The sequence below is a fragment of the Bison bison genome, unplaced genomic scaffold (genome assembly GCF_000754665.1).
Source record: "Bison bison bison isolate TAMUID 2011002044 unplaced genomic scaffold, Bison_UMD1.0 scf7180017864144, whole genome shotgun sequence".
Lineage (NCBI taxonomy): Eukaryota > Metazoa > Chordata > Mammalia > Artiodactyla > Bovidae > Bison > Bison bison.
The window spans coordinates 5,870,833-5,883,868 of NW_011494716.1; the positions used below are offsets into that span (position 1 = coordinate 5,870,833).

General features: G+C 47.1%; 1 protein-coding gene across 1 annotated transcript in view; it reads left to right on the forward strand.

Moving 5' to 3' along the window:
- The window catches only part of PMM2 (phosphomannomutase 2), a 30,870-nt gene that overhangs the window by 4,729 nt on the left and 13,105 nt on the right, over positions 1-13,036 (forward strand). The window contains exons 2-6 of the mRNA XM_010840457.1: positions 4,874-4,985; positions 7,365-7,441; positions 8,095-8,186; positions 11,207-11,306; positions 11,417-11,492. Coding sequence (XP_010838759.1) covers positions 4,874-4,985; positions 7,365-7,441; positions 8,095-8,186; positions 11,207-11,306; positions 11,417-11,492 — 457 coding nt within the window. The remainder of the gene's footprint in view (positions 1-4,873; positions 4,986-7,364; positions 7,442-8,094; positions 8,187-11,206; positions 11,307-11,416; positions 11,493-13,036) is intronic.

The following is a 13,036-nucleotide window of genomic DNA, read 5'->3' on the forward strand; positions in this document are numbered from 1 at the left end:
CCAACTCTCACATCCATACATGACCACAGGAAAAACCATAGCCTTGACTAGACAAACCTTTGTTGGCAAAATAACTTCTCTGCTTTTGAATATGCTATCTAGGTTGGTCGTAACTTTCCTTCCAAGGAGTAAGCGCCTTTTAATTTCATGGCTGCAGTCACCATCTGCAGTGATTTTGGAGCCCAGAAAAATGAAGTCTGACACTGTTTCCACTGTTTCCCCATCTATTTCCCATGAAGTGATGGGACCAGATGCCATGATCTTTGTTTTCTGAATGTTGAGCTTTAAGCCAACTTTTTCACTCTCCACTTTCACTTTCATCAAGAGGCTTTTTTGTTCCTCTTCACTTTCTGCCATAGGGTGGTGTCATCTGCATATCTGAGGTGATTGATATTTCTCCCGGCAATCTTGATTCCAGCTTGTGTTTCTTCCAGTCCAGCGTTTCTTATTATGTACTCTGCATATAAGTTAAATAAGCAGGGTGACAGTATACAGCCTTAACGAACTCCTTTTCCTATTTGGAACCAGTCTGTTGTTCCACGTCCAGTTCTAACTGTTCTTCCTGACCTGCATATAGGTTTCTCAAGAGGCAGGTCAGGTGGTCTGGTATTCCCATCCCTTTCAGAATTTTCCACAGTTTCTTGTGATCCACACAGTCAAAGGCTTTGGCATAGTCAATAAAGCAGAAATAGATGTTTTCTGGAACTCTCTTGCTTTTTCCATGATCCAGCAGATGTTGGCAATTTGATCTCTGGTTCCTCTGCCTTTTGTAAAACCAGCTTGAACATCAGGAAGTTCACGGTTCACATATTGCTGAAGCCTGTCTTGGAGAATTTTGAGCATTACTTTACTAGCATGTGAGATGAGTGCAATTGTGCGGTAGTTTGAGCATTCTTTGGTATTTGCCTTTCTTTGGGATTGGAATGAAAACTGACCTTTTCCAGTCCTGTGGCCACTGCTGCGTTTTCCAAATTTGCTGGCATATTGAGTGCAGCACTTTCACAGCATCATCCCTCAGGATTTGAAATAGCTCAACTGGAATTCCATCACCTCCACTAGCTTTGTTCGTAGTGATGCTTTCTAAGGCCCACTGGACTTCTTAGAAGCCTGCAAAGAGAAGCAGGGCACAAGCCTGGGTGGACTGTTCTCCAGCTTTCTCTCATGAAAAGCTTCAAACGAACAGAATCGCTGGGGGAAAAAAACAGTACCCCAAAGAACCATATTCACATCACTTAGATTCAACAACAATTGGGTTTTGTTTGTTTGTTTGATTATGGGTTTATTTTTGGCCACGTTGGGTCTTTGTTGCTGCCCTCCGGCTCTCCCTAGTTGCCACAAGCAGGGGCTACTTTTTCTTGGGGTGCAGTGACTTTTTGTGGTGGCTTTTTGTGGAGCACAGGCTCTGGGCGCATGGGCTTCGACAGTTGCAGCATGTGGGCTCAGTGGTTGGGGTGCATGGGCTCAGTTGCCCCACAGCATGCAGAATCTTCCCAGATCAGGGATCTAACCCATGTCTCCTGCAGGTGGACTCTTACCCAATGTACCACCAGGGAAGTCCTCGCTCTCTTTTTTAATCTTTGCTGCATCACTTCTGAAGCTGTAGTCATAATGGTACTTCACCCCTGAATATTTACACCTGCAGCTCTTGACAGGGACCTCTGTTGGAACCACAACTTTGTGATCACACCTAAGGAAATGATCAGCAGTGCCCTAAAGTGATTTTATACAGGGGTCAGCAAACTTTGCTCTGTAAAAAGCTGCTTGTGACCACAATCGAGCATCTAAACTCCCCTAGCCCCACCACAGGAGGTAGGAAATGGTTGAGGCTCGCACAGCTGCTCACCCCTGTAGTCATGGCTGCAGACACCACAGAGATGAATGGATATGACTGTGTTGCAGTCACTGTACAGAAACAAGCAGAGGGTTGGTTCTGGCCCGCAGGCCTGGTTTTCTGACTCTTCTTCTGCTCCTTAATTTTCCTTAATTATCCCTAGGAAGTCTTCTGTATATATATTTTTTCACATTAATTCCAAGTTTTGGGCTCCTTGTGTTTTGTTTTGTCTGGGATGACTTATAAAGGATTCCTTGAATTTTCATAACTAAAGAGTTATTTAGAAACATGACCCAATCAAAAATTGGGCAGAAGACTTAAACAGATATTTCTCCAGAAAAGACAGACAGATGGCCAATAAACACATGAAAAGATGCTCAACATCACTCATTATTAGAGAAATCCAAATCAAAACTACAATAAGGTATTGCCTCAACCAGTCAGAATGGCCATCATCAAAAAATCTACAAACAATAAATGCTGGAGAGGGTGTGGAGAAAAGGGAACCCTCCTACTCTGGTAGGGCTTCCCTGGTTGCTCAGCTGGTAAAGACTCCGCCTGCAGTGCAGGAGACCCTGGTTCGATTCCTTGGTCAGGAAGATTGACTGGAGAAGGGATAGCCTACCCACTCTGGTATTCTTGGGCTTCCCTGGTGGCTCAGCTGGTAAAGAATCCGCCTGCAATGCAGGAGACCTGGATTTGATCCCTGGCTTGTGAAGATACCCCGGAGAAGGGAGCATCTACCCACTCCAGTATTCTGGCCTGGAGAATTCCATGGACTAGATATGTATAGTCTATGTGGTCACAAAGACTCAAACATGACTGAGCGACTTTCACTTCACTTTCACTTCCTACACTGTTAGCGGGAGTGTAAACTAATACAGCCATTATGGAGACCAGTATGGAGATAAAACTAGAAATAAATCTACCATATGACCCAGCAACCCTACTCCTGGGCATATACCCTGAGAAAACCATAACACTGTGTCTCAGTGTTCATCTCAGCACTGTTTACAACAGCCAGGACATGGAAGCGACCTAGATGTCTGTTGACAGGTGAATGGATAAAGAAGCTGAGATACATATATACAAAGGACTATTAGTCAGTCATAAAAAAAGAATGAATTTGAGTCAGTTGTAGTGAGGTGGATGAACCTAGAACCTGTCACACAGAGTGAAGTGAGGCAGAAAGAGAAAAACAAATATATTATGTGCCTATATGGAACCTTAAAAAGTGCTATTGATGACCCTATTTGCAGGGAAGGAATGAAGACGCAGCTATTACAGAGAATGGACTTGTGGACGCGGGGGGAGGGAGGGAGAGCGTGGGATGAATGGAGAAAGTAGCAACAGCATATAAACAAGATGGATAGCTGGTGAGAAGTTGGCACTCTGATGACCTGGAGGGGAGGGAGAGGGTGGATGTGTGATTATGGCTGACTTGCACTGTATGGTAGAAATCAACACAACATTGTAAAAACATTTTTTTAATATATTTAAATAAATGGAAAAAGGCCTCTCTGGTGTGCGCCTCCCCCCACAAAAAGAAGCATTGTGATAGTTTTGCTGTGTGGCTACTTGACTCCATATCTCTCTCCTGCGGTGGGGGGTAGTTTACATGCTCGACTGTGGTCAGAAGCAGCTGGGTCTTATTTCCTGTCGAAAAATATTTGCTGCCACCTGGAAGGGAGAAGGTGCCTCTCTGACCCATGCGTGTTGAGCATGTCTCCTGGCTGACCTGCCAGACCATTCAGCTCATCGGTGCTCACAAGGGTCCAGACAAAAATAAATGGTACCTTTGGCTTCTGTGTGAAGGTGTAGGTGTTGTGTTTGTTGTTAGTGTTGCGTTTTTAATGTTCTGCGATCACAGGACTCTTCCCCACTTCCTCCCATTCTGAGCTCATGTCTGAGTACAACTTGTGGGGGCCTCTGGGGCCCGTTTTGAGTCACTGACTCAGAGGCCACTAGACTTTCCACTAGGTCAAGACTCCACCGGAAGATGTGGAAAAGATTGCACTCTCTTAGAAGCCCTTCTGCACAATTTTATTAACCATATGCGTGTACTACTCTTAATGCTTTTTAAAGAAAAAGAGAAGATTGAACTCTAGACGTTTTTGTACTGAAGTTAAGTGGATTTTTTTGCTTTCAGTTTCTGGTAGCTTTATTTGTGAAGATAAGTGTACAATCACAGCTTTATTTATGAAGATATGTGTCCATGTAAGTGTACCATTAAGACTGCCAGCAGCAATGAAACAAGGGTTTAAAAGATACTTTGTGGTTTGCCTAACACAGGGATGTCACTTTATCTCAGTTGAAAATTTATTTCGAATTAGCACATGGGTTGGAATTAGCCACAACTTGAATCCATAAATGCAGTACAGTGTAGCATTTGAAAGGAATGGGTCTATGTGCGTTCTGGAAGGATCACAGCTTAATACTGAGAAAGCAAGTCATTGTGCAAGCCAGACAGTGAGTCCAACTGGTGTTTCAAAAAGTAGAACCTTTTTTTTATGTATGTGCCTACAGACAAGAGTATAAATGCACAGGGAGAAAAACAAGCTGGAGCAAAATACAACAGCTGTTACTGTATTATTTGTGTGTTTTAAGCCAGGTAAAAATTTTAACAAGTTTTTTTTTTTTTTTTTTTTTCTGATAACTTGATGTCCCTAAGTGAAAAGTGAAAGTGAAGTCACTCAGTTGTGTCTGACTCTTTGCAACCCCATGGACTGTAGCCCACCAGGCTCCTCCATCCATGGGATTTTCTAGGCAAGAATACTGGAGTGGGTAGCCATTTCCTTCTGCAGGGGATCTTCCCGACCCAGGATAGAACTCGGGTCTCCTGCATTGCGGGCATACACTTTACCATCCGAGCCACCAGGGACTCCCCCAGTGTCCAAAAAGCACAGCCAAACAGTTGGTCTTACCTGTAGATGTAGAAGCAGATAGACAAGTAGGAGAGTAAAGGTTGCGTTACTCTTGGGGGTCTTAATCTCCCGATTCCTGCATGTCTCCTGACTGTTTATTTTCCTTTTTGAAATGCAGAAAATTACCAAAGACATGGATTGCTTTCTGCAAAAACTGAGGCAGAAGATCAAAATTGGTGTCGTCGGCGGGTCGGACTTTGAGAAAGTACAGGAGCAGCTGGGAGATGACGGTAGGCTCTGCGTTGCTCGTTAGGTTTTGGTGAAACAGTAACTTCTTGTGAGGTTATCGGGACCCGTCGCCACTTAGTGTCGTGGTTACAGCCCTGAACCCTCCTGCCTGTGGGGCAGCCTTCCTGCTTCCTCGATGGGGAAACATTTTCTCTGCCCTTAGTTTTTCTGTTTTTTTTGTTTTTTTTTTTTAATCCTAAAAATACATTTCTGGAGCTGCTGGTGAAGCATTTGGTCCTCAGACACGTGGACAGATGGACCTAGAAATGGTGTCTGTGTCTCGGCCTGGAATCCTTCTTGCTGATATCTGTTAACTGCCTTCCTGGCCTCAGTTTGGGCACCATCCAGACGCCCTGCTCACCTGGGTGCTGAGGGGTCCTGTGGGTCTTCACGCCTACTTCTGTTGTCCGATTGCTCAGTGTTTCCCAGAGTCACCCAAGGCTCCTCCCCGACTAGGGAACCAGAATCCAGACCCCCAGGCCCAGGAAGCCAGAGACTGACGCAGTGGGTCCGCGGGGCCTGGGAATCGTACTTCAGCAACCGCCTTCAGGAGATTCTAGAGCTGCTTATGTAGTGCTGAGTATTGGAGACTGTCTGCTTCTGTCTGGCTTGAAGACTGGGACTACGGATTATTCATCTTCATGGCCCCAGGGCCGCTGGGGTGCCTGAGATGGGGCCCTGTGAGAAACAGTGGGTGGAGACCTCGAGGGCCTGAGCTTTCTCTTTGGCACCATTGACGTCAGGGGCCAAGAACTCTCTGTTGTCCGATGCATCGGACGCTGTTGAACAGCATCTGCAGCCTCTGCTCACTTGATGCCAGCAGCGCCCCCTCACCCAGGGTGACAACCACACGTGCCTCCAGACACCAGAGATGTCCCTCGGGGCAGCGTCACCCCCAGTTGAGAACCACTCCTCGAGACGTAATACCTTCCAGTGCAAATCTGTGTGGGCTGTATGTATCCGACCGGTTACTGAAAGAGTAATCTGTGGGGGCCCTTTAAAACCCTCTGTTCTGGGCTTCCCTGATGGTCCCAGTGGTTCAGACTCCATGCTTCTGCTGCAGGGGTCATGGGTTCAAGTCTCTGGTTGGGGGGCTAAGATCCCGCATGTCTTGGGGTGCCGCCTAAAACAAAGCTTTCTGTTCCTCTTTCACTAATTGTCCTTGTAGGTGCTCTGTTTAGAAACACCATAAACAACATGTTGTTGTTTGTTGTTTAATTTACTCAGTCATGTCTGACTCTTTGCAAGCCCGTGAACTGTAGCCCACCAGGCTGCTCTGTCCTTGGGATTTCCCAGATAAGAATACTGGAGTGGGTTGCCATTTCCTACTCTAGGGGATCTTCCCAATCCAGGGATCAACCCTGTGGATTCTATACCACTGAGCCCACCTGGGAAGCCTGTATAAACAACATAATGGGGCACATTAAGTCCCTGTTACCTGGTCCTGATTGCCCTTTCTGCCTCTGATCATGTATTTAACTACAGGCTCAGAGAGGTTTTGTTAGTGTAGGACAGTGTCTTACCTTTCAGAGTGTGAGTGGAAACACCAGATTCAAAATAGTCACGAGCCAGAAGAAAGTGAAAGACCCACCTATATGAGAATCACCTGGGGACCTCGTTCAAATGCAGCGCTTGGCCCCCACCCAACACACCGTGCCTGGGAATCTGCACTATAACAAGCGCCTGAAGTTTGATACCATCCATGGATATGGGCTTCCCCTATGGCTCAGCGGTAAAGAATCTGCCTCCAATGAAGGAAGTGTGGGTTCGATTCCTGGGTCAGGAAGATCCCCTGGAGGAGGGAATGGCAACCCACTCTAGTGTTCTTGCCTGGAGAACCCCTGTGGACAGAGAAGCCTGGTGGGCTACAGTCCATGGGGTCACACAGGGTCGAACACGACTGAAATGACAGGGTGAACGCAGGCAAGATTGATGTGGGTGGTCTTAAGAACCACCTGAAGAGCTTTTTTGAAAACAGATCATCTGATTCTTAACCCGGCCCCTGCAGGTTCTGATTCAGAAACTCCGGGAACATAGCCTCAAATTCGGCAGGTTTTCCTCACTGTCCGGATGACGCAGGTTACAGTGGGGTTTGGGAGCCATTGTTGGCTTTCACTTGCCTTTACAAATGAACAGGCGGAAGGCAGAGACACGCAGTGACCCACTACCAACTCTCCAGTCTGCAGCCTAGTTGTCATCTGTTAAATTGATAACAAAGCGTCTTTTAAAAAAATTTTTAAGGAGCTTTATTCCACCCTTCCAATCTGTTAAGATAGGTCGGTGTTGGAGTTTAACAGTTTTGTTGGCCACGTGTTAATGAAGAAATAGAAACACAAGGTTCAATTCATTGCATTCTAAAGTTTCTTTTGTTTTGTTGGCAGTTATTAAAAAATATGATTACGTGTTTCCAGAAAATGGCTTGGTAGCATACAGAGATGGGAAACTCTTGTGTAAACAGGTAGGTTTGTAAGTATCCAGACTACGACAGACTACTAGTCAAATGTTTTCTGGAAAGGTACTTAAATGCCTCCAGGGGCTGAATGATAATGAATTTTCACTCTCGTTTTTTAAATTTTGGATGTTGAACCATGTGACGATTACACATTTCAAATTGCTAACTTAATTTTTACAATTGCTTTTTAAGGGTAATTAATATTTCTGTTATGGTAGCAGAGACCAGTGCAGGCTGCCTTGCTACAGACATTTTTCATGCAGTCCTGTGTAGCTCTTATTACCATTAGGATCATTCTGTTCAGACAGAAGAGGAAACTGAAGTGAAACAAATATGTTTTCTATCCGTGTCTGCAGATATTTTAATGGGATAAAAGCAGCAATGAATAAACTCTTCTGGGGCTTCCAGGAAGTACTTTGAGAGATAATGAACATAAAAATCTTGAGTGATGAAGCAGGAAATGGTTCTGACTGAAGCCCTTTCTGGTTTGCCCAATGTTTTCAGCAAATAAGAAAGGGAGAGGAGGAAGGCAGTGTGGGTGTCACCCAGCCCCGCCAGGTGACCTTCGGCCTGCGGTGGCTGAAAACCTGGCTTGGCTGGAAAGCCATTTGAAAACATCTCCCACTGTGTCAAGTAACATCAACATTTTCTTTATCTAGAATATTCAAGGTCACCTGGGTGAAGCCCTAATCCAGGATTTAATCAACTACTGTCTGAGCTACATCGCAAAAATCAAGCTCCCGAAGAAGAGGTAGGTTTGCTCTTAGCAACGAGGTGCTGCTGGAGTATAGCGTCACATCATCTGGCGGGTTGGGGCTCAGTTAACTCCACAGTGCAGTGCTTACAAGGGGCCACCGGAAACCTTCTGCAAGGCCCGCAGTGGACTAAAGGAAAGTGAAAGGAGAAGTGAGAGTGAAGTCGCTCAGCTGTGTCTGACTCTTTGCGACCCCATGGACTGTAGCCTACCAGGCTCCTCTGTCCATGGGATTTTCCAGGCAAGAGTACTGGAGTGGGGTGCCATTGCCTTCTCTAGCGGATCTTCCCAACTCAGGGATCGAACCTGGGTCTCCCGCATTGTAGACAGACGCTTTACCGTCTGAGCCGCCAGAGAAGTCCTAGCAGTGGACAAATGATTATATAAATGATGCCATGTCCACATGACAGGAATTGAAAGCTCGATGCTTTCAAAGACTGCCAGTCAAGGCCCCTGCCTGTGACAGCAGCGTGGGAAACGCATCAGCCCCAGCTGGGGGGTCAAAACTAGAGGCCCCCGGGCCAAATCCCCCCCCAGATCCAAGTTCACTTGGCCCCCACTGTTCAATACAATCTGAATTAAGTGCTGTCGTTTTTTCATTTTCATCCATTCATTCATTCATTTTTGGCTGTGCTGGGTCTTTGCCGCAACGCATGGGCTTTTTTCTAGCTGTGGCGAGCGGGGCCTACCCCAGGTGCGGTGCAGTGGCATCTTGTTGCGGAGCACTGGACTCCGTGTGCAGCTCGAGGGCTCTAGAGTTCCCGGCTTAATTGCCCAAAAGCATGTGGAATCTTCCCAGACCAGGGATCGAACTGTGTCCCCTGCCTTGGCAGGTGAATTCTTAACCACTGGACCACCAGGGAAGTCCCAGGGCTGTCATTTGAAAGTCTGATTTTAAATGTCCGGGCTCCCGGTTTCTGTTGCATCTGAAGACCCAATAGTTCAATGCCCGCCCTCAGCATGGCAGCAGCTCAGTTCCCATTTTTAAATAATAATAGTAACATGCACACATGCCACAATTAAAAGATTGTCAGGAAACGGACCGGATACTAACGGTGGCTGTTTCTGGGTAATGAGGTTACAGGTGGTTTCTTTGAAATACTTTTCATTTTCTTCTGTTTTCTGCACTTACTGTGTGACACCCTAGTGATTAGGAGGTGAAACGTTTCTGAAACGGCAATTGAATCTCAAGAGATGCAATTGAATCTCAAGAGATGCTGCGCTTTAAAGACTGATTTCCTGAATCAGGTGGCCCTGCTCGGCTCCTCCTCTCAGAGGGCGGGGCTTTTGGTTTTCTCGTCTTTTCTCGTCTGTCCCAGGAAGCGGGATGGATGAGGCGGGCGGACCTTCAGATCCGTTTTTGTTGGAACTGGGAGGTGACCTATGAGCGTTCGTTACCCTGTGGTGTTGACATTTGCGTAAATTAGAAATTCAGGTCAGTTCAGTCTTTACTTTGAGCTAAGCGTTAAGGGAAAATAAAAAGAGGGTAAGATCCACTCCCGTTCTCAGAGAGGATGTCGTCTAGTGAGAGACCAGCGTGCAGAGTTGCGACTGAATTAGCCCAGGGTTCCTGGTGGATTCAGGAGGCAGAGCTGAGACCCTCTGAGCAGTGTTTGCCCACATTTCTCGTGGGCCTCACTCTGTGCCCCACACAGGTCAGGCAGGTGCAGTGAGATGTCAGATAGTCCAGATCTTCAGGGGGGAAGTGAATGCTTGATCGATTGCCTTAGTCCTGGTGTTAGAAGCCATTCAACAACGCATCAGCCGCCCTCCCTTTCTGGGGAATGAGAGTAATGACGTGTCCTTGAGCTGGGGAAACAATAGAGCTCTTTTACTGACAGTTTAGGACCCACAGGCCTAGGATCCCTGCCCCCGAATGATAACCATTGCCCCCCACCCCCGTGTACATGTAGACGGAGTGGGGGACCAGCCGGGCTGTTGAGAGTCCAGGTCAGCTGGGCGGGGGTTGGGATAGTGTCTCCAGTGTACATGTTTGCCTCTTTCTCTGCAAGTGGAGCACAGCAGGGGAGGGTCCAGTGAGGGAGACTTTGCCGTTTTCACTTTACCTGATTGAGTATCCATTGCTACTCAGTTAGCAAAGTACTTTTACATAAAGATTTCAGGAGCTCCTTTGGGGGCTTAGAGCGAGTGCCCTTAGCCCCTTTCTGAGGCTCAGAGCGGTGCCCAAGGTCACCTGGTAAACTGTGGCCTGCCTTGGCCTGGAATCTGGTCCCAGCCCCATGCCTGGCGCTCATCTTCACAGTGGTGTTACTGAGCTCACCTGGGATCCTCAGCAGCTTTTCCTGTGTCTCTTTGCTTGGTGAAAAGCAGCATTTCACTAAATCACTGGCCATGATGTCTGGATAGATACTTTCAGATTCCTCGGGGAGCGTGAAGAGCTAGTAATTGTTTCCATAGCTCTTTGCTCGCTGTAACATTCTCTGCCCAAGAGCAGCACTGTCCAGCTGAAATGTAATATATTTTTTGAGCTTTCTACAGTCCTGGGTTTTTTGGTTTTTAGGAAAGAAAGGAACAAGTGAAATTCATTTTAATATGCTTTATTTAACCAAATGTATCCAAAATACAGTCATGTCAAATGCAGTCAATGTAAAGCGTTATCGGGACCTCCCTGGTGGTCCAGTGGCTAAGACTCCACGCGCCCAATGCAGGGGGCCCACGTTCGATCCCTGGTCAGGGAACTAGGTCTCTCATGCTGCAACTAAGACCCAGCTCAGCCAAATAAGTAAATATTTTAAAAGATAAGGAAAGCCTTATTAGTGAGGATTACACTTTTTCACATGAAATCTCTAAACGCTCATCTCCGATCGGATCAGCCACAGTTCAGGGCTCACGGGCCACGTGGGGCTGGTGACGGCCCACGGCCCAGCACAGCTCCTCCACATGTTGACCGCACCCGCCTCTGCCTGTGGAATTGGCTGCCTCTTAGCCCATCTGTCCTTCTGCCATGTTGCTCAAATGTGTCTCCGGGACACCTCTCCCCTTCCCCTCCCGCCCAGGGGCACTTTCATAGAGTTCCGTAACGGGATGCTGAACGTGTCGCCGATCGGAAGAAGCTGCAGCCAGGAAGAACGCATTGAGTTCTACGAGCTCGATCAGGTGAGTCTTCCTGAAATAGCCCGGGCATGCGGACACGTGGTGTGCCTGTCTGTGGCCGAGAAAGCCTGCTGTCTACTGCTCTAGACTCTGTATCTTTTTGTCTTCCTCAGAAAGAAAACATAAGACAAAAGTTCGTGGAGGATCTGCGAAAAGAGTTTGCTGGGAAAGGCCTCACGTTTTCCATAGGTACCATATGTCCGAGGGGTTCGTGCTGGGAGGTGGCTGTGGGCCAGTGTGCTCTGGACTTGGACTCAGTTCACGTTCAGGGCTCATGAGCCACATGGGGCTGGTGACAGCCATACGACCCAGTCCAAGTTCAGCTCTTGGACTCAGTGCTCAGTTTGCTGATGGGCAGCAGGATTTTACAGGTGGCCCATCCATAAGAGGGAAAGCACTCGCCTGGGACTTCCCCGGCAGTCCTGTGGTTGAGACGCTGCACTCCCAAAACGGGGGCGTGGGTTCAATCCCTGGTCGGGGAACTAATCCTGCGTGTTACACAGCACAGTTCAGTTCAGTTCAATCGCTCAGTCGTGTCCGACTCTGCGACCCCGTGAATCGCAGCACGCCAGGCCTCCCTGTCCATCACCAACTCCCGGAGTTCACTCAGACTCACGTCCATTGAGTCAGTGATGCCATCCAGCCATCTCATCCTCTGGCGTCCCCTTCTCCTCCTGCCCCCAATCCCTCCCAGCATCCAAGTCTTTTCCAATGAGTCAGCTCTTCGCATGAGGTGGCCAAAGTACTGGAGTTTCAGCTTTAGTATCATTCCTTCCAAAGAAATCCCAGGGCTGACCTCCTTCAGAATGGACTGGTTGGATCTCCTTGCAGTCCAAGGGACTCTCAGGAGTCTTCTCCAACACCACAGTTCAAAAGCATCAATTCTTCGGCACTCAGCTTTCTTTATAGTCCAACTCTCACATCCATACATGACCACAGGAAAAACCATAGCCTTGACTAGACGAACCTTTGTTGGCAAAGTAATGTCTCTGCTTTTGAATATGCTATCTAGGTTGGTCATAAGTTTCCTTCCAAGGAGTAAGCGTCTTTTAATTTCATGGCTGCAGTCACTATCTGCAGTGATTTTGGAGCCCAAAAAAATAAAGTCTGCCACTGTTTCCACTGTTTCCCCATCTATTTCCCATGAAGTGATGGGACCAGATGCCATGATCTTCGTTTTCTGAATGTTGAGCTTTAAGCCAACTTTTTCACTCTCCACTTTCACTTTCATCAAGAGGCTTTTGAGTTCCTCTTCACTTTCTGCCATAAGGGTGGTGTCATCTGCATATCTGAGGTTATTGATATTTCTCCCGGCAATCTTGATTCCAGCTTGTGTTTCTTCCAGTCCAGCGTTTCTCATGATGTACTCTGCATATAAGTTAAATAAGCAGGGTGACAGTATACAGCCTTGACTTACTCCTTTTCCTATTTGGAACCAGTCTATTGTTCCATGACCAGTTCTAACTGTTGCTTCCTGACCTGCATACAGACTTCTCAAGAGGCAGATCAAGTGGTCTGGTATTCCCATCTCTTTCAGAGTTTTCCACAGTTTCTTGTGATCCACACAGTCAAAGGCTTTGGCGTAGTCAATAAAGCAGAAATAAATGTTTTTCTGGAACTCTCTTGCTTTTTCCATGATCCAGCGGATATTGGCAATTTGATCTCTGGTTCCTCTGCCTTTTCTAAAACCAGCCTGAACATCAGGAAGTTCACAGTTCACGTATTGCTGAAGC